Source organism: Chanos chanos, chromosome 8, assembly GCF_902362185.1.
Source record: "Chanos chanos chromosome 8, fChaCha1.1, whole genome shotgun sequence".
Lineage (NCBI taxonomy): Eukaryota > Metazoa > Chordata > Actinopteri > Gonorynchiformes > Chanidae > Chanos > Chanos chanos.
The window spans coordinates 39,798,022-39,819,940 of NC_044502.1; the positions used below are offsets into that span (position 1 = coordinate 39,798,022).

At 40.0% G+C, this 21,919-nt stretch overlaps 3 protein-coding genes and 1 non-coding gene across 4 annotated transcripts; 1 reads left to right on the forward strand and 3 right to left on the reverse strand.

The window, feature by feature from the left end:
• Nucleotides 1–1,224: 1,224 nt before the first annotated feature.
• On the reverse strand, nucleotides 1,225–5,488 carry ppp1r8b (protein phosphatase 1, regulatory subunit 8b). The gene is made up of 7 exons (XM_030782201.1): nucleotides 5,438–5,488; nucleotides 4,806–4,866; nucleotides 3,620–3,773; nucleotides 3,313–3,530; nucleotides 3,035–3,179; nucleotides 2,563–2,627; nucleotides 1,225–2,076 (listed from the first exon to the last, which is right to left on the reverse strand). The coding sequence occupies exons 1-7, from the start codon at nucleotides 5,485–5,487 to the stop codon at nucleotides 1,723–1,725; spliced, it is 1,047 nt and encodes a 348-aa protein (XP_030638061.1). The 5' UTR covers nucleotide 5,488; the 3' UTR covers nucleotides 1,225–1,722.
• Nucleotides 4,362–4,532, reverse strand: LOC115819889 (small Cajal body-specific RNA 1). The gene has a single exon (XR_004025560.1).
• Nucleotides 5,489–8,829: 3,341 nt separating the features above from the next.
• Nucleotides 8,830–14,970, forward strand: themis2 (thymocyte selection associated family member 2). Its single transcript, XM_030783354.1, has 6 exons — nucleotides 8,830–8,938; nucleotides 11,896–12,036; nucleotides 12,528–12,953; nucleotides 13,059–14,260; nucleotides 14,539–14,653; nucleotides 14,876–14,970. Exons 1-6 carry the CDS (start codon nucleotides 8,833–8,835, stop codon nucleotides 14,968–14,970), a joined length of 2,085 nt encoding a protein of 694 aa, XP_030639214.1. The 5' UTR covers nucleotides 8,830–8,832.
• Nucleotides 14,971–15,373: 403 nt separating this feature from the next.
• rpa2 (replication protein A2) lies at nucleotides 15,374–20,660 on the reverse strand. Its single transcript, XM_030782390.1, has 9 exons — nucleotides 20,648–20,660; nucleotides 19,958–20,052; nucleotides 19,686–19,787; nucleotides 18,807–18,920; nucleotides 18,537–18,611; nucleotides 18,268–18,384; nucleotides 17,797–17,934; nucleotides 17,261–17,355; nucleotides 15,374–16,015 (listed from the first exon to the last, which is right to left on the reverse strand). The coding sequence occupies exons 1-9, from the start codon at nucleotides 20,658–20,660 to the stop codon at nucleotides 15,928–15,930; spliced, it is 837 nt and encodes a 278-aa protein (XP_030638250.1). The 3' UTR covers nucleotides 15,374–15,927.
• Nucleotides 20,661–21,919: the final 1,259 nt, after the last annotated feature.

The following is a 21,919-nucleotide window of genomic DNA, read 5'->3' on the forward strand; positions in this document are numbered from 1 at the left end:
TTTTTTTAAATGGATAGAACAACCAGTCCTGGACTCATTTGTATTCTGAATGCAACGTGCGGTCTCAATCCAGGACCAGACTTAATACCATCTGGAAAAGTAACCCATAGAGAAATTTGCAACTGCAAGGATGAAAATTAAAACAATTCAGTCAAGAAGATAAGCTAAATTTAATTTCACTTGAAAGAAAACAGCCTGATGCAGGCTAGGAAGCACAAAACCAGGTAAACAACTAGCCAAGAGAAGAGAAAATGGGCAAAACGGAGAAACCGGTATAAAGTTGGATGATAGGACGCAAGAAACCGGTATAAAGTTAGATGATAGGACGCAGAAGCGGAACATTGCTTGATGAAGTGAGCGACTCTAGATCCATATTAATATTTTCAGTCAACTTTAATGACTTGTTTTGTATTGATCTTTACTGTAGGATCATCACAAATCTGTTATATGTGCCTTCATCTCAGGTGGTCCTTTTGTTGACAATGTTCACAATTTTTCTTGTTTTTTTTTTTTTTTTAAGCCGACTTTGCCTTTAACAAATGTTCTAGCCGCCAGCAAGTTCAGCTGTTCTGGTCACTGGTGTCCAAAAAAACCCCCAAAAAACCTCACTTCTCTAAGCCCTCACTAGCCACAAGCGTAGATCATCCAGTATTACTTTGCTTAAACAAATAACAGAGATTCCATGCCTGCAAGTGATATTACCTTTACCATTGAGTCTTTTCCAGTGGCTCCCGCATGTGTTTGTGCACACTGCCATTCAGTGGCCGCGTTTATAGAGCAGCCCACAGACACCTGTCTCACCCCCTCTCATTTATTCTGACAGACATTAACCTCTCACTACCTGTCACATGAGGACAGAGTCTGCCTCTCTGAGTTCTGGTTCCTCTCAAGGTTGCTTTTAATCTTAAGTTTTTATTTCTTAATGTTGCCTTAGCCTTGCACACTCTCTGTCACAAGCCTTGCGTCCTGTAAAGCTGATTTGTAACATTCTCTATTGAAAACAGACGCTATACGAATTGAACTGAAGGCAAAATAATATGAAAACAACTAAAATAATAATAATAATAATAATAAAAAAAAACACCACTGATCAATTATATCACACAACCTTTATGAAACTAAACAAAAAATATACATGTCAGTGAGTAAAAAAACAAAAAACAAACAAAAAAAAAAAAACAACAGAAACTGGAGTATGACAGACTTAATAAAAAAACAGGAGGGAGAGGGAGGGGCAGGAAGAACGCATTGATGGATGTGTAATATCAAATTTACAGTGAGACCTGGTCAGGAATGATTGAGTTGAGTTGATCCCATGAGCATCCATAGATTTGCATCACGCTATTCCTGTAACTCCCCTATTAAACATACATGGAGCTTCCATGCAGCCAGTAGAAGACTGCTGCATCTGCATGACTAACTGGGTTGTTTTAGCAAATGGGGTTGAAATTTCACTCAAACTGCAGTATTTTTGATAAGCGGTGCATTTCTCCATAACTCGTTTTCAGAGAAAACGGGTTCCCTTATTATAAAAATGAAAGAAAACCACCGAGTCCTGACGGCCTCAACGACAGATTTAAAAGGCGTTCCTTACTCACGGAATGCATTATCTTTTCAACGACTCGTACTCAAAAAAACACAATACAAAGACAAAAGATGACATTAACAAAAGTTCTGTGCCCTTAAGTCTTATGTCCCGCCCTCTGCTCAGTTCTTACTGGGCTAAATCAGCAGAGAGGGCGTGGGCTTCCTGCCAGGCCACGCCTCCTTGGCATATTTTTTCTTGCGGGGCTCATTCAGGCCCTCCGAGACATAGGGCCCAGTGACAGGTACGGGGTTGAGGGTGACAGGGAGCTGCGGAGCCTCTGGGGCCAGGTCCACCTCCGGGGCTGGGTTAGGCAGAGGCAGAGGCAGTCCTCCCAGGATGGCGCTTCCGCTGGAAGTCCCCGTCGGATGGGCCTCGTGACTAGTGGGAGGCAAGTCCCCGTACAGACCGCCTCGCATGTGGAAACCGTGCATGTGTCTTCCGCTGCTGTCCTCTATACCCAACACGTTATGGCCCTCCATTTTCTTTTTCTGTCAGGGCAAAGCAGACAGAAACAAAAAAAAAAAAAAAGGAAAAAAAAAAAAAAGAAAGAAAGATACGTTCAAAGAACCAGAAACAATCAAATGACCATATTTTCATTCACACCAACCTCAGTAATGAATTGTGACAACAGTGACATCTAGGCACTCCATAGACTGTTTTAAAAATGACAGTGAGCAGACATATTGCCCTTTGATTATAATATGCGTGCTTTGGGTCGTACATCTAAGGTAACTGTGCCCATTTCAGACATAGATAAAATGATACAAAAAATTATGGATCCATTTTTAAATACTTGTATTTAAGTGTTATGAAAAATAAAACATTATTACACTCTATGGTTTCCATCAATGACAGATTTCCTTATGAGCTTTAGGTGAGATATATACATTACATTACCCATTTGAATGAAATTTTGTGTGTGTATGTTTATGTGTGTGTGTGTGTGTGTGTGTGTTGAAATCCATGCAGGCTACCTTCATTGGGACAACAGCAGTCTGCACCAAATTTCTGAAGCGTCCTACAGAGGGGTCAACATCCTCTAGACAATTTTTTTTTTAAAAAAAAGAGGAACATACAAAAGTTGACATATGGTTCACACAGAGACGTTGCAAGAAAGGCCAACCACAAACTGCACACTTATGCATTGCATAAGCTCCAAAATTCAAGTCAAGTTTTGTCTTTTAACTCACATCAAAATGCACCTTTGTCTGAACTGGAGAGAACATTAACAGGATGACAGTACAGACTTGTACAGCAAACTGTAATGTTTTTGTTAATAATTTAGTAAGATCAAAATAAACTACTAAAAGGTATGAGTCAAAGTTAAAGATTAACCTAAGTCAGTTACATGATCCTCAAAAGCAGAAGTACATCAGGAAACTCATCAAGCATCTGAAGTTAGTGTTTAGGACCATATGAGGAGGCCAAAACACAGTGACGTCTTACCTGGGTTGATGATCTCCTCCTCTTCACTGAAAGTAACCCTTGAGCTCCTCCTTTTCCTCTTGGGCCTCTGGATGTCCAGATTACCCTCCTCTATGGTCAGGGTGGAGATTCGCTTGTTGTGAGCGGTATTAAATTCGGTCAGGTTCTGTCACAAGCCAAGGAGAAAAGGGTAAACCGAGAACATGCAAAACTTAAGACACTGTGCATTACTCAAATTAGACGGCCGCCATATGGTAGAACGTGTGCTGGGGGATGCGTAATTAGGCTTAAATACAGACCTCCAGTTCTGTCTCCTCCTCGGGTAATCCTAGCAGTCCTTTCAGTTCCTCGTCCTCTCCGGTTTTGCTGTCCCCCGTGGCCACGCCAGGCTGGGTCTGAGGTTTCTCCCGGATCGTGTACACTCGAGTGGACGCCCCGAATGACACAGTGGAGTCGATGGGAACTTGTTGGGGCTTGTGAGGTTCTAAGCGGATATGTCCGAGAAACGTGCCATGTGCTGAAGGGGAGACAAATATCACACTCCTTTCCATTACCATCCTATTTCACTGCGCCTTAAGAGAATCCGTACATGGTTCCCACACTTACTGCTGTTGAGATCGATGAGAAAAAGCCTCTTGAGGTGCTTGTGGTAGACGAGGGCGGCGTGGACGCGAGAACATGACTGGTGGTCGATGGTAAAATCACAGATGTCGGGATTCCTCCCAAACAAGTAATACTTCTTCTCATCGATGATCAGTTTCTATGCAGAAATGTAGATTGATTTAACAAAAAGGCTGATGCTACTTGTGAGCTCTCCGTTGATTTTGACCATTCAAAGATTCAAACGTTTGTACACTGGGCTTGATAGAAAAAAAAAAAAAACTCTGCCAATAATGCAATCAATAAATATTGTGGACAATCAATAGTAAAAAGTCAACAAGTAAACAAGCTGAAGTAAAATATCCTGCATGTCACAGAGAGCAGCACCAAAACATTCACCCAAATTTCAGTTAAATGCTTGAATGATAACATAAGTCACCAAACACACACACACACACACACACACATATATATATATATGCATATATATGAGGTCAGCCAATGCAGTTCTTGATTATGTAAATAAATTAATACTCACACAGTCATATACATACATATATGCACACATATTAACTCTATAAATATGGTATATCTAAATTATGTAGACATATTTTAATCACATAATCAAGAACTGAATTGGCTGACCTCATACCACAAAAAAATAACAGTTCTACATATATACCTCCTACCATACACAAATACCAATCACACATACATCAGTTCAAGTGCTGTGTGATGTGAAATAGGTTGCTGTGACCTTGAGTAATAACACATGAGAGATAATCTGCACACTCAGAGCTTAAATCTCAAGGGCTTATATTTCTCTTGCACCTTTATTGACCCGACAGCCACTGGAGACACAGACACCAGTTCAGAAGAAGAACTGGGCTGAAGACAGTCTGGTTAGTATCTGGTGCACTAAATAACAGGTGCTGACTAGCCTGTGTTTTAATACCTGGGCTATAGACTGCATTGTGCTGTAACGAAAAGGCCGTACAGGCATCATCAGTTACCTCCATATCAATTATACTTGCATTCTCTTGAAATCCAATTTCATTAGTACATTTCTGAGTAAATATGCATGCCATTCCATAGAAGCTATGAAGTTAATCAAAATTTCTATGTTACACTAATCTGCATCAGTTCAGAATGGGTTGTTTTTGCCTCAGCTTTATTGACAATGTGAACGTACCTCCACCAGTTTGTCTCCTTTCACCACGTCCAAATGCAGTCCTGGAGGAGGCTTCCCTGCCCTACAATACACGACACTTCCATAAACGCCTTCATATATACGTTTTATGTATTTACACCAGATAATGCAGACATTCAGCTGCTTGGCTCAAATAAAAACTGTATAACAAATGATAATTGAGAATATTGAGTGGCAAACTCTATAGATGCAGCCTAAACTTAATCCCTAATAAATAACTCGCATAGGTTACACACGTAATACTAACCAATCACAGCTAGCTAACTTTTAGCTGCTATCTGCTATACATCTGTAGTTTGATCCTGTTATTTCGCCAACATGCAAAATTAAGTTGAGGCATGTAGCATGAAAGACAATTTTGAGTGGCAGAGTTTACTATCCTTTGATTTCTGACAGAAGGAGTTTTGTGGTGAATACCTAAGCCAATCAGCTTTAATGCTAGCTGACTTGGTTAGCAAAGGGCTTGTTTAGCTGCAAGCTAACAAACCTGGTAATGGCAATATAGAAAAGTAACGCGATATATTAAAGTAATGCACTGCTCGGTTTACTGTTAACGTCGTGCTATTTTGTATTCTATTCTCAAACATAATACTGCAGAGTGATCCAATACTTACCAAGTAGGACATTCAAAATTTGAAACAATTGCAGTTGTGTTTTTTGCCATCCTGCCACATTCTTCATTCATATAGCCTCACAGAACTCTGGGAAATATCGAGCCTCGTGGTTTTGTGGGTATTGTAGTGTCGCGAATTTAGCAACACGAAGCCGTTTATTCGGAAGACAAATCATCCGAAAGACTAATGTTACAAAAATGATACATTAAAACTGGAATATATGGAATGGGAGATTTTAACATATGTGAGAGTGTAATTTATCATTATTGAGAAGAATCCGGAAAAGTAGCGCACTCCACGTGTGTTTAGCCATTCTGAGAAAAAAGTATGTTATAGGCTACTTGTTTCAGATTCTTTCACTCCAGTTTAGCAATGTACACAAATAAGATGTTGCTTGTTTCTGTTTGCTTTGTTTTAATTAAGCAGCCGATACAGAGATGACTGTGTAGTTTGGAGACATTTTGTTCTTCCGTTTTTGTGGGGGAACCTTGATATAATTCTTCATATTTATGTAGGCTATTTCTCAGTGCGAGAAAGAAGGATTTCTCTAGAGGCTTATTCTCTGAAAAAAAAACCAAAAAAAAAAACGCTCTCCGCCCAGTAGCAAACTTTACAGAAGTAGCCTACGTTCATCTTAACAGGGAATGACTGATAAACAATCATTTATGCTTGCGAAACTCAAAAATTCTGTACACACAAATATAGTTACAAGAAATCATATTAAAATATCTTGGGATATGAGTGTGTGTATAGGCTATATGTATAAAATTTATAGTATAGGCCTACACTTGCGTATATTTCAGAACAGATCTGATTTGGTCCCTTTTTGACAATTTTATAATACAAATAGCTACATCAAATGTGCCCTCTGCTGTAATCATAAAAATAAACCACACTTTCAATACATTCACAAATCATTCTAATATTGTCACTGGAAAGTGGAATGGGGGTCAGTTATTAAAGAAAAGACTGAAGAGGCAAGAAAATAATCTATTTCACAACTTACTGACATATTTATTTTTCTCACTTTTATTTGCAGCAATTTAAAAACCGCTCAAAACCGCTGTTTACCGCTAAAATTTTAGATAGTAGGCTGTGATAAAAATTGAAGAGGTGTAAAGGTCTGGTGTCAGACTATAAAAGCATGAAAGCGAGGACACTTACACTACGCCCTTTGTTGAGTAAACGAAAAGTTTTGGTACAGATGTCAGCATTTATGTGCTCAGTCTAAAAAATTAATGCGAGCTGTTCTGTTGCAGAATCATTGAAATCATTGTTGTCGGGCCGAACATTGCTTGCTAAAGATCTGATTGTAAAACCACATGTCTGTCTAGATAGATAGATAGATAGATAGATAGATAGATAGGTAGTGTGTTAAAACTGCCTTATTAGTAGAACGGTGGAAGGGGTTTGTTATTTAAATGTTGAGGGTGTGTAACGCAAATCGCTCATTTGTCCTTGATTTAATATATTTAAATAAATAGCATCTAAACTAAACGGAACCTTCGAGGACAAGGAACTTCTTATATTAGAGAGACAGTTACACATGAGTGTCTCTTACTTAGTTCATCACGACAGAAAACAGAAACCAGTCTTCCTGCTAATACACAAATCATGAGAAAAGGGGAACTATCTCCTTCTGTGTTCGTATAAACGTGACAAATGAATTATTTCAGGGAAACCCGGCGTCTTTGGAGATTTCTCAGAGTATCTTGCAAGAATAATCATCCGGCTCAATGTCTTTTGAAGTATGTCAGATGACATATACACTGTACAAACCATCATCCCCATTCAAGACACCGTTAATAAGATGACGTAAATGCTCTGCTATGGATGTGAGGGAAGACTAAGACTGACACTTTGTCGCCAACTGTAATACAGTTATGCTTTTGTTGGACACATCTATTGATATTTTAACACACTGATTACCAGTATGGGCGATGTGGGCAGCTTGCCGGGGGCGCACAAAAAAAAATAGGAATGGTGACATTTGCACGATTGGTTTTCTATGGCTCATTTGCACGTCACGTCGATGATATCATATCACCGTGCGAGTCAGTTAACCTTGCCGGAGTGGGTGCCCTAATTCTGAGCTAGGCAGGCTACTGCCTAGGAAGGTCGCCCACTTAGAAGTACGACATCGGGAGGGATTGGGGCGGGGGTAGGTTGACCTTAGGCCTAACCACTGGAGGCCTGAGGTAGGGGAAGCGGGGGAATCTATAGCGCACCTCTAACTTTGTACAGTACTAATGCAATTAGTAAAATCACTCACACTACGAAATGCTACTAAATAAATTCATAATACTGTGAATATATAGTTTCACACACATATATTGTTGCGCGAAAAGGGTTGTGCGAAATCGTTCAGAATAATATAAAACCAGTCTGCACACCATCAAGGTGAATTGGTTTAGTCTTGACTCTTGGTTTACAGCGTTGGGGCATGGGTAATGTATTGATGCTCGAATGCCAAATCAACACAAATGAGAAAAGGTCTAAGTCATCAGGTGCCCTGTTTAGGAAAAGAGGAAAGAAGAAGAGGAGAAACGCGCAAAGGACAAAGGTATGCAGCTTTGCCATCTCTCTATGAGTAGGCTATCATAATATGCATGTAATGAATAGGCTAGTGTAACAGTTGTGTTTGTTAGACTATGTTGCTTACTATACTATTAGGCATAGGGTGACAATATTTCGTTTTCTGTCCAACTAGCCTACGTGACATTCGGTATAATTTCACACATTGAGGTCCTGAGCTCAGTGAGGGGAATTCCCAGTGCTGTAGGCTAACTTAGAAGACGTCTATATTATTTTGATATTTTGTATCTTTTGTGGTATACTGAGTCTTCTGTTGTATCCTGTGCCTTGAATTAGCAAGGGTGGTTGTATGGTTCATTTGGTTTCTATTCTGAGAGTTCGATAAATTGCGCATAATGACACGTAGGCCAACATTCAATTGTGCAATAAATGTATTTAGGGTCCACCTTGTCACAGGGACGCCTTAGTGGCCTTGCTGTCATCAGTATTAACTACATGGTTAATTGCTGGGCAGATTTCTTATGATGATGTGATTGATGACTTTGCATCAAGGCAAGAAAGGTCAGGATTTAGATGGTACTTGTGGCATTTAGTTTGTGTGTTTCTTGTTTGAAGTGCAATAGTGTAATAATCAGGTTCTCTTCTTTATGAGTGTGTTGAAGGATGAGATAGCCAAGGGTTGCCATACAAGCTAGAACTGCCACTACTGATGACCACGTCTGCATTTTATGCGCTTACTGAAGCGAGGGAGAAATGTTACTTCCTCTTAAGGAACGTCACCACACGACCCACACAGCTCCCGCAGTGGGAGCTCTATCCGCAGCAGAGATACGACCAGTTCATTTAAAAGAGTTTTAGGGATGGCCGACACGGATATTGCGTTGTCCATGCGGGACTACATCAGATCTTTGGATCACAATTCTCTACCACGGATCCTACAGGTCTGCTCGGGTGTTTATTTTCAAGGTATGAGAGAGCTGATATCTTATGTTTCCATCTATATAAGAGAAAGTAGTCTGCCAGGAATCACTAATTGTGATTAAACCAGCAACGTTGATTCCTAAAAAACATTGTAAGGTTTTCTTTATCTTAATTCAATGGGTCGGTGATTTAGCGACACATAAAGAATACTACGATTACTGCCATAAACACATCTATCTGCGCCCGGCAGCAAAATGAAACAAACAATAATTAGAACCAAAAGCGTAAACGTGTAGACTATAGTGTGTATAGTCACAGTTATTCTCATAACTTAACAGTGAGAAGAAACAATTGTGAATAAAACATCGAATTAAATGTAGATTGTAGGCTGTATGTCGTTACCTTCCTTTGGGTAAAATATACATTCTCGCGTTACATTTCCATTCTCTTTTTAGCTTTTCTCTGAATCACGTTTCCTGTGCTTACGAGCGTGAATGACTATTTCAAAAGCAAATAAAGAAGTTGTTCAGAATGTTTAACTGTCTGAAACTGAACTGAAATTTGGCCAACTGCAAAGAGGAAAAGTTTCGTTTTTTCCCCAGGTCATTCTGTTTTGTTCTCGTTTAGATGAGTAGAAAGGATGTTTTTCTATCTTCTGGAACTCAAAAATAAGGATATATCGACTGGTAAAGCAAAGCAGAATTTCGTAAAAAGCCCAATATTTTTTTTTTTTTTTTAAATGTCACGCTTCAGAAAACTGTGATAGAAATAGATAGTTATTACTTTATACTGATGAATACCGAAATATTCTACCACAGTAGAATGCATACAGAGAGATCTTAAACTGCTGATTTGCGAGAACACAGAATTTCGGTGTCATGACAGTCCGTTGTGTTCCAAATGTTTATCACGGACCCCATCGCTAAACGTGATCCTTCTGTTCCACTCTTCGGAACCAGGTGGTTTTGACTCTTTTAAAATGGGAGAGCGATCCATTAGCTATATCATGGGCCTACCACACCCTGTAACCTATAGCATGTCTCGGACAAAACAGGGGGGGAAACAATATGAACAGTTCTGTTGGTAACAACATGTTAACCAATTTGCTACATTTGTAGCTCATTTGGATATGCATAGTACTTTCTATAGTGTTTACAATTCTCTAACTGCTGCTCCAGTGAGACTATGCAGTTCCATAGCCCGCTATTCCTCTTCTAAGGTGTGCCAGCCTATCACCGGCCATGCTCTTCTCACCGTTAGGATCTCTCTCTCTGTCTCTCCCTCTCTCTCTCTCTCTCTCTCTCTCTCTCTCTCTCTCCCCTTGTCTGTCTGTCTGTCTGTCTCTCTGTCTCTCTCTCTCTCTCTCTCAGTATTCATTATACGCTACATTGCCATATTTCCGAGGTATTAAAAAGCACTTCATTATTCACTTCACTGATTTGTATGCCTCGTTTAATTTTTGAAGAAGCAGATCGAAACTAAAATGGCCTGTTCAGATTCAAATAAAATACTCTGGATCTCAAGCAGGCTGTGAAATTGCCCACCTCAGACCCAAATAATCACAGTTCAACCGGTACTAAAAGTCAGGGATAAACGCATATAACGTATATACCGAAGTTTGTTTCCAAACTGTCCACAGCCATGCCCCAACATGAAAGCGGCAACTGTAGAGTCGTCAGACCAACGCTTCCTTTTGCTTCAGCTTGTCCCTCCTAAACAAACAACCGTAAATAGCCTACATAGTCTTGCTTTACATATCACGGTTGCTATTCATGTCCTGTTTCTATTAGGTATGATACAACTGTATCCAGCTTCGCGAGATTAACAAGCACTCAAGGTTAAAAGAAAGAAAAAAAATCCTATAATATCAGATTTTAGCAACGGACTAGGCGTTGTTGGCATTGTTGTCATAACTGTCATTACATGTCTTACTGTTGTTTTGTCTTGGCTTGCTGGTTTTTGTAAGAGCGATGTCACATATTTCAGACACTGTAGGGTCCAGACCTGAATTAAGAAATAATAGAAGTAAACAAAGTAAACTAATGTCAAAATTAACAGAAGTCATTTCAACTCAAAAATACCATAAGCCTACAAAGGAAAGACTGTTAAAAATGAATGCTGAATAATGGTTACATTTCCTTTTATTGTCCTTGTGAAAAAAATTTCACAGCGCTGCTGGGGAAGAACGGGGCAGATTGTAATTTTACTCTAGCGTATCTCTCGGCATCAGCGCAGTTTACAAAACTCATCACATTGTGACATTCGCAGGACGACTGGATGACCCAAGTGTTTTGGTTTTAATGTGTTTAAACAAAAATGGGGACATTTTCTTGGGTGTTCAGCATTTTTTCTTTGGGCTGGTGATACCGAAGTTGTTTTAAATGCGTAACATCGGATAAATCTGTGTGGTTTAAAATATTTAAACATAATTTCCATGAGGAAAAGCTGCACCATGTACCACAACATAAAAACTTTATCTTTGACACCTAGACCACAGGTCAGTGAGAGAATCCCAGGTGACCACCTGCATTAAGTGACTAATCTACTGACAGGAATGTAACCTTGAAATAAAGCTGTTCTTTGCCTATTTTCTATAAAACCGCATACGTTATGTAGAGGTTCAACATAAAGAGGAAAAAATGCAAACATGCAAAATCATCCTGGAAACAGAAATGTTCCATTTCTCTCAAAGATTGTGTTACTTCCCATTAACTGACAATATAAATATGCTCAAGTTTACAGACTTTGTCATTTTCACATCATTACACAGTTGCCAATAGTTTGGCTGCAATCAGGCAGTGTGCCAGCAGTCCCCAGTCTCCCCTTAATACATTCGATACTACAGGTATTTTCTAACCTATGGCTAATGGAAAATAGGACATATATAAACAATTCTGTCTCATGTAGAACAAGTTAATAATGTCTGTGCCTGTGTGTGATGTATATTCTTCACAATGCTTGTGCACTTTTACATGCTAACATGTGGTACATTATGGTTACAGGGTCTATTTATGAGATTTCGGGATGTGAGGTGTGCCTTTCAACAGGGGACTTCGTGAAGATAATTGGTTTAGAGCTCCTGTCTGTCAGCTGTGAGGACATCAGCACTAATACCACATTTGAATTGCCTCTTAACCATTCAGGTGAACCTTGCTATTTTTGCAGTTAACTGAATGTCTAAAATGGTACTCGTTATCATAATACTTCTGATCAACTTCATTTTTAAAGAAAATCTCATTCAAACTGACAACTGATACATATTCATAACTAAACCTTAGGTTCACACAAGTATTGATGTATTTACAGTGTATCTAATCTAGAGCTGTCTGGTCTCAGTAGTTTTCACTCTGACTTCCGGGGGTTATCCTTCTCTGAAGGTGAACTGGTTGTGTTGAAGAGCAAGTTAGCAAAACAAATTTGACTTTAGATGTTTACAGACTGTCTTCACGATTACTTTAATAAGGCTGACTATGGCTCAAGTTTGCCATGCAAATAAATTTGTGTAAATATATCTCTCCCCAATACAGTATCACTGAATGCACATGTTCCGCATTAATCTGCATCTTTAATTGAGATTAATTACATGTTAATCAGTGAACTAAACAGCATATGTTTTACAACATTTGCCTTCCAGGTTTATTCAAGCTAATTCCAGATGATGTACCCTATAATACAATTGAAGAAATTGTGGGTTTAACACCTGTTGGAGTGGACTCATTCGGCTCCTTCAGTTTCACCAGTATAAACGATCTGACTTTCGATAACTTAACTTGGGCAGCTGGGAGGCCTATTACACTTTTATCAGTAGAGGAAACTGAAACAGGAGAAAGACAAGCTCGTTGCCAACTGACGGGCCAACATGGTGCTCCTGCTGAAGTTCGCATCCCTCTGTTGCACCACGGAGAGTTCTATGAGTGTGAGAGTGAATACGGCTACACTCTACAGGAAATCCTCTCTTCACCAAGGCTCAGCGCGCGACGCTTCCGCAAAAAGTTGTCTACAAAATGTGGTGGACCACTGGTCTTCGCCCCAGTGTATCAAATCCAGGCCATCATGCATAGTGAGTATTCACTCTGAACTGCACCCATTCTGAAGCACCTCAGAATTAATCTGTACAGAGAGAGGCTCTCATCTTTTTCAATCCTTTCCTTTCTCCTGTTCCTAGTGAGGAAGAACATAGTTAAGTTCCCCTCCAGTTTGGAAGTAGATGTGACTGATGTGACAGAGGAATCCCAACACCTGACGTTTGTCACTCCGCTGACGTTGGCCGAGGTGGTGGCTCAGCCAGCAGATGCCTTTCCCACGATGGCAGAGATTCTGGAGGGTCCTGAGGCCAAGTGTTTCTTCAGTTGCAGCTGGTTTTCACAATTGCAAAAGGGCTGTCGTTTAGTGTTGCATAAGGCAGGGGAGTCGACCTTTGTGCTTGTCACCACCTTGAAAGGGAGGAAAGCCCAGCAGTATTTCCTCGTATCCAAAAATTACGGCGGGCGCTTGCGGAGGAGGCCGAGGGAGTTTAGCTCAGCGTATGAACTTTACTTGGCATTCATGCGTCATCCAGGCCTGCGGGTGAACGTGACACAGCATTGTGAAGCGATTGATGAAGAAGGCATACCGGCACTCAGTGTTGGTGAGCAGCTTGAAGTGATGCATCTCAAGAAAATGGAGTTATCTGGTGACAGCAAAAAGGAGGGACAAACGGTGGAAGTCCTCGTCTGCAAGCGCGTTACTGAAGACGACGATGATGACGACGATGACGATGACAATGACGATGTAGAAGAGGCACAGGAGGAAGAGAGTGAAGAGGTCTGCTTACCTTTGTTTATGGGGGCCCATTTTGTAGAGAAGCTTTCCGACAAAAAGAAATATCGTATGACAGACTTAATCCAGAGCCACTCCTTACCCTTGGATGTTAAAGTGGTGACAAGAGATGGAGATATTGAAAAAGATGCCCTGGTGGCACTCCCGGCCCTTAAGTTAGAGGAGACAGTAGCAGAGCCCATGGTACTGGCCAGTTTGCCTGATAAACCAGGGCAGTGCTTTGAGATGCCAGTCAAGTGGCTGCAAATGTCCGTCTCGTTAACGTCGGATCCTTTACCCTGGCAAGGAAGCAAGCCGCCAAAGCTTCAACTGCAGGCCGTCACCGAAGTAACAGATCATTTCTACTTTGAATTTCACAAGCTCTCATGCACAAACGATGCTCCTCCACCCCGGCCACCCAAGAGGAGCACGTCTGTGCAAAAACCACAGAAACAGTCCAAAGCAGAAAGCCTTTCAGTCTCCACAAATCAGCTGAAAGGCCTGACACTAGATGAGAAGCCCAAGAGGCCCAAGAAAAACCCTGCACCACCTCCATTACCACCATATAATGTAAACATTTTTTTATATTTTTTATGATCCTTAAAGCTCTTTAAAATTACCCTTTAAACATATCTCTCATTTAGCTACACTCAATACTGTAGAGAAGGTACTTTTTTTTTTTTACGCTTCAACGGTTAAAACATTATGATATCAGTTTCTGTAGTTACTAGACCACTTATGTGTACAACACCCGTACTGAAATGTGCCTCTCCTCTTTTCTTTCCCCAAAAGTGTTAAAAAAAAAAAATAACAATATTCATAACACATTTTGCCGTTTTCATTACTAGGATTTCACCGAGAAGCCACCTCCTCTGCTTCCTAGAAAGCACCACTCAGCATCAGACAGTACTGCAAAGAGCAACACCTACGTGCAGACCCCACGAAGGCAAGAGAAAAAAGGTTTGTAACCCCTCTTGGACATGGCACGACTAAAACACCACAAAACACAAAACATTAAGTTTTATTACGCCCACAACTCATTTTGTCAACCTTTTTTTAGCTACCAAGGAGCCAAAAACGCGGCACGTAAACCAAATGACTATGGGAAACAGGATTCGTATTGCTACCATGTGCAGGATTATTACCAGTTCCCTTTGTAACTAATTCAAATTTGTTTTGTTGTTCCTCATACAGAAATACAAAGCTCAGATAGTGAGCATGATTACGAGTCTTTGGATGAATCGGTGAAAAATGCTCATGAGAACATCATGTTCTACTGAGGACAGAAGCCGTAACACCTTCATGAAGACACGGACAATTTCTTCCTTTCACACAAGCAGTTTTATATTGTGCAATAAAGACAATAGGTCTGATAGTCAATGATAATTTAAACGCTTATTTTATTCCTCCAAGTATTGCTCAGGGATCATTTAGAAGTCACACACCAAGAACAGAGCGGATGAAATTTCACCAAGAGCTTAACCTGACTTTATTTTTATTATTACAATGGTCACTGAGAGAAACAAGAACAAACAATTAAATGCTTATTGCAGCCATACAGAGCTGGACAGTGACATGACCTTTGATAAAAGAAGAATTGTTTTTCTTGTAAATGACATGCTATGTTCGCAAAGTGTTTTTATACAGAGAAACTATTTTAATAAGAAGAATACAAATACATTGACGGACAAAAAAAACAGCAAGATCATATCGAATGTTTGTGGTATAAAAATGCCCCATCATCAATATTTGCTGTTCCTCACATACTTTTGTAATCAACACAGTGACGTGTTTAAACAACGGGTACTTTTAAACGATGAGTATAACGCATCTGGTCTAGCAGAATCAATATGAAAAGTAACATGGGAAGTGTGACGTTTGGCTGGACAAAATAAACCTGGGCTTTGCTTAACATGATACGTCAGAGCACTAGCAAATTCTCTTGGGCTGACTTCTCTGTAACTTCTCATGGGGTTCTTACAGTTCAGTGGCAGACTCTTAGGATAACAGACAGGTGCCCTGTAAGGATGCGACAGAATACGGAGGCTTTAGCCCCCAAACACAACGAAAACACATCTGATTCAATTAAGCACGGTTCTGAAGAGCATCTGACTGGTACCATCGTACATGAGATATAAGGCCTGGTGCAAAACCCTGGAGCAGCGTGACCTTCTCCCGAACAAAGGGCAATAAGAGTTCTGTCAGAATGCTACGTGCCCCTTGGACTACATGTCATCCTAGATGTCATTGTCTGTTGATCTGAAGTGGTCTTCATCGATGGTGGAGAATATGTGTCCTTCGTTACTCAGGAAATCCACAACTTGCCTAAGAGACAAAGGGGAGTGAGACTGTGCTACTAATGAAGAACCGTATCCAAACAGGTTAAATATCAATGCAAATAGGCTGAATGCTCTGCACTATTTGACCTTCTAAAAAACATAGGGAGGTCTGACTGTTCTTTAACAAGCCAAGGCAGCTTTGCAAAATAACAACAAGATTTATGGTTATAACTTCGCTGAAGCGGCTTCAAGCAAGACCACGCGCAGCGGAAATGCAAAAAACCAAACTTGTTAAAATAAGTTTGCATACACGCGCACAGTTCAAGTGGTCTGATGGGAATGCACGTGGTAGTTTCAGATAAGTGGTTTCTACATGTTAATTTCATATCTATATGTACCCCACATTAGTGTGATAGCATAGAGGACAAAAGAACTTTCACAAAGGAACAAAAGAACTTTACAATTCAAAATGTCTTCCCAGCTGGTCTAAGACCTAAAACAAGAAAACCAGTAGTTGTCTTCTGTCCACCACATTTCTCACTAAAGTTTTCTCAGAACTAACCCCATGTTTAATCAACATGCCTCTAGTATGGTTCCTCAAAGAAAAGAGGAACTCTTGTAAATGGATTTATTTGGTTATGCCTAGCTGTCAGTATATGCTTAGCAACACTGGACCCACCCAGTGAGATTATACTGAAAGTGTAAACAGGCAGGTTGTCTTAGTAATTTAAAAAAAAAAGCATGAAGCTATGTTAATGAAAGAGTTATACCTCTTTTTCTGTAAATGAGTTGATGGTTTGTCGAGCTAAATACAGTCAATATTTACCAGTTCTGGGCTAGGGGTCACACCTCTCTGAAAGGCTCAAGTTTCCAGTCTGGCACAATGTCCCGCCCCCAGCATTTTCATTACAATGCACTTTCATTAAACATTTTTACTCAAAGGATAACCCCAAACATCCGTTGTAGGTCTCCTTGGTTATTAATTATTGGGCCTGAAATAAAACCACATCTTATATATAACTATAAACCACAGTATGCTGCAGTTAGTAGCAATAGTTACCATAAAATGAGTTTTGGTTATGATAATGTGTGTAAATTTGACAGAAAAAAAAAATTCACTAATCAGTCTGAAAACTCCAGAACTTCCAATTATGTTGGTATCAAATGAGGGAGAAAATGCCGTCTTTTTTTTTTATAAACAGTAAAAAGATGAAGAACTTCACCCTTCATCTGCAAAGGTCACGGAGAAGAGAGCACAAGTGAAAAGTTGGGGCAATGAAAGTAACGGTACCTGATGACACTGATGCTCATCCCACTCAGTTTCTGCTTGAGCTCCTGTATGCTGATGCCTTGAGGCTCTGGACAGCTCTTAATCAAGCACAAGACCTTCACAAAGGAGGAGCACACAAAATCCATTACATTACTCCAGCCTTGACAGAGATAGGCAAACGGTAATCGATACCTGTTTCTAATGTTTCTAATGAAAACATTAGAAGGAAATTCAATTAATAACGAATGAGACTGACCATTGTACAATGAGGGAATATTTTCCTTACAAAAGAAAACAAAACTGATATGACAAATGACTAATTAAGGGCTAAACAAAGTCAGACAGGGAGGGTGATGAGCATTGGATGTTTTATTTAACTGATTAAAACAGGTCATCCTCTCAGGTTAGTTTCAATCAGGGTTTTATGGGGGAAAAAAAGCGTGTAACATATAATAAAATAATGCAAAGACAATCTGTATTTAGCATAAACTGCAATCTACCGGTTTCTGGTAGATTTCCATTCACAAACAGCTTCTCCAGTCTGTTGTTTCTCTTACCTGGTTCTGGTTAGCACTCAGGCCATTAGCAGCCATAGAACTTGCACCCGAGTATCCACCTCCCATGCTGCCCATGCTGCCCATCCCTGGGTGTGACATAGAGCCCATGGTGCTGATCACTCCTCCTCCTCCACCCATCTGAAGACAGCATGGACAGTAATATAGAGAATGAAAGAGGGAGAAGAAAAAAACACAAAGGCCACATCAATAAACCCACAAAACTTAAGATTCAAAAATAAGAGCGTGTGCACTAAGCAGTTTCATTTTCACAACCTTCAAGTCGGAATTACGGGGGAACTCCTCGTGTTTCTGAGAGAGTTCAGGCTGGCTGACTGGCCAAAAAAAGGCACTGTTAGACAACCATAGAAAAGAACCAATGCACAACCTTTTTTTTTTTTTTCTTTTGGCTGTTGCTTACATCTGAGAGGAGGAAACAAATAGGGTGGTCGTGTTTGTGAAAGGCTGTCTCACCCTGTCCTGTGGTTTACTGAGCAGCATATGCGCCTGTACCACTTCTAGCATGTGAGAGGTGATCTCGTTCATGTCCTCCACGGGCCTCACACGAAATGCCACAACAGATCTGTTATTCTGAGATGAGAAGAAAGACCACCGCAAAGACATTAGTAACCTTTACACTGCAAATGAAAGGTGACAGATCACACTGGAGACACTATAAGGTCTCCCATGGCCTTGACATGGAACATTAAGACCCAGCAAACAGAAGAAAGTAAGAGGCGAACCTGAAAGGAACGCAGATTGCCAGACACTTTGACATAGGTTCCCGGAGGGATGACAGAGCTATCCACACTAGGGTCCTGAGGAGACAAAAGCGTTTACAGAGGCAGAGAAGTGAGGTTGGGCAATCAAATTTAATTCACTGAAACTTGATAAACTATAACATGATTACAGGCTAATAATAACTAAACACAATGCAGCCTTTCAATTTTGTATACTGATGTAAGGCTCATTTCAAACAATGACAAGCTGGACAAACATATTTTTCAATTCACCTCTGTATCCACCCACTGCTTCACATCCATGGGGGCTGCTGTCATATCATCCACTTTGTACTGGATATTGGTCATGGATTTATCTGTGCTTCTGATGACTCCCACAATGGTGATCTAAGCCAGAGACAGAAAGTACACACAAGAGTTAATGTTACTGTCCTGTGACCAAGATCTTTGGTGACTGAATATTCCAAGATGATTCATACTGAATCCCACTGCTGTCATGTAAGTATGTAGTGCCCTGGAATAAAGAAGTAGGTGCTGTCCCTTTAAGAACTGGTGCGAGTGTGAGATCTCTCACTCGTGTTTTTTTTTTACTGAGTTCCTACAAGAGGGTAGTTATATAACAGTTATATTTTCACATTTTTCTGTACACTTAGATGGTGTGCATTTTGTTCAATGGGTGAGAAAAGCATTCACAGTGGCAGAGAAGTGAGGTGCCAGACCTCAGACAGAGAAGCAAAGTCGTTTTTTTTTTTTATGCAGGTCATTGAAGATATCAGATAAAAATGAGAATATATGGAAGCTGTATAAAGACACTTTATAATATATATGTATACACTGATAGTAACTGCACTGTTACACTGATAAAGCGTTTGCTGACCATTTCTGTTTTCGTTTGTATGGGGGGGTGTGGTTTCAAACGGTTAAGCTTATCGTCTTATTTTTTAAGTCTATCATTCTTTACTATCTAGCATTATATTTTATTTACTGAAGAGAATCTCCATTCAGTCACAGTCCACTCTGAGACAGTCAGAATAAAGACCCCCCCCAAAAAATCTTGGTGTTAAGTTGGTTCGTCAGTTGGGCCACAAGTATAAACTGTAAATCGAAGCATCATGCCTTCTCAAACGGAACATCAACAACGCTGCCATTTACCTGGGCAATCTCCACTTCTCCCACTTTGAAAATATCCTCTGCCTGTACTGCAGACACTAGCTGTGAAACTGTGCACGGAACTATTTGCTGTGCTCGTGTTCTCTGGAAAATATCAACATAAACATTTTAAATATCTCTGTGTGTAATGCAGCAGATAAAAGGCATATTAGTTTATTTTTTCAGAACTTGTTTATATCGTATATATTATTTATGAAAGCATGACAACAACAAGCAATTGTTAATGGTTAAATGTTCAAAATAAAGCAACCAACCCCTTTTTTGTCTCCACCCTGGGAAGCAGCAGGTGAGCCAAAGCCTCCTGGAGACTGTGAATATCCACCACCCATGCTTGATTCTCCATATCCACCTTGGACAGAGACAATAATGTACTTATAATGCCCAGATGTATGATTTAGGATAAACAAAATCGGATTCTACACACTAGGCTAGTCGCATTTTTTGTTTTGTTTTTTATTAAGTGTATATTTAGGAATATGTCCCACTGTACAGTCTTGACTTTCACATTAATTTTATCCACCTGAACGAGTAATCCTGTTTCATAGTAACATTACGTCAGCACCCAGATCGAGAAAGTCATTTAGTGGGTATTCAGTGTTGATTTGGCGTATTCCAAAAATGCATTAATGTTGCGTTATCAATCAAAATCCAGCACGCATACTGTTTACCAACTGGCTAACTCACTCCGGAAAGTTATCCTTACCAACTACACTTTGAGCTGTCACTAATTGCACAGTTGAATAAGTGAGTAATACAGGGCAACATTATACCACGACTCCAGCTAGGGTTTACTTCAATTGTGCAATTTAACGCCATGAAAGAACGTTGGCGTTGGCAGGAAGGCTAACATAGCTTATAAGATCTTTAGCCGGTTAGCCTGTACCAAAATGGACAGTAGATGGGATTACTGATATCAACAAACTCAACATGCCCTCAGAACTCACCTTGGTTCCACATTGTGCTGACAGGTTTACAATGGGTATTATTTTAGAATATATGAAACGATATGGTGATATCAGTAAAGCTGGTAGAACTCGAGGCTAAGCTGAAGTAAGACTTTTCCCCGCTGTGATTCCGCGCGCTACAAAGTTGAAAGATACATACGCATGCGTGCGATACTACTGCCGCGAAATCTCTCTGCCCAATAAAAATAAAGATTCTTCACTGTCTTGTAATTTAATTGGTTTGTTGATTTGTCATTCATGTCCGCTCAGCCATAAGCCTCCAATTTATAAATTTCTGCGCCACAAACAATTTCCCCGCACCATATGCTGTGTTGTGTTCTGACGTCAGTGCAAAGAGAATCCTGCTTTAAACCATATCTGACATCATGCCAGAGTGAAGGTTTCTAGTCACTCCCTAAAATGTTTTTGTTCGTTTCCAAAACACCAAAACGTTAATATAAAATACACGCGAACTGACTGAAAAGTTTTGTAACTCCTGCGAGCAGCTTAAGTTTCATCTGTCATGCGATACGACTTGGTTTTGGTTTAACTAACTTTTCGTCAGAAGTAAACTGACATTAATTTTTTTTAACTTTCCATGACGAAAGCATGCTTCTCTTTAGCGAGACTAACTTAAAATTGACCTATGATGAAAACAACAACAAAAAACCACGAATTGGGTAACTAGGGATGGGACACACGCCCTGTGGTTTATTCGAGGAAAGTCACGTTCCAGTTAGAAACTGGGTCCAAGAATAGCTATCGCAGTATTTGACCGCAGTTCCGCTGCATTGTCTTATCTATTTTATGGGCACATGGGCATGACTTAGACAGGTAACTTATAGTTCCTGTCCACACAGTAAGACGCATTCTGAAACTGTCCATAACTGACCGTCCTTCACCATGGCTTTGGTCAAGATATTACTTTTACTTTGTCTAGTGGTTTTCGGGGGAGGCCAAGAGTTGACGGGTACGTGCGGTACAATATAATTACAAAGCGAAATTAATGCACGACAGATTTATCTATCTACATTTGATGCCAATATTATAAGTTATGTTTGCTAAAATAAGACAAAAATTTCGTGTGTACGTTACTAAACGGTGTATAAATTGCGAACGCAACACGGTTCTAACATACGTGAATTTAAATAAATTTTAATCTGACTCTGAGCGATCATTGATATGTTGCTGGTAGAGTTACTGGTCTGGTCTGTTACTATTTTCAGGAAAATTCTGGCATATCACAGACCTTCACTGGGATCCAACTTACAA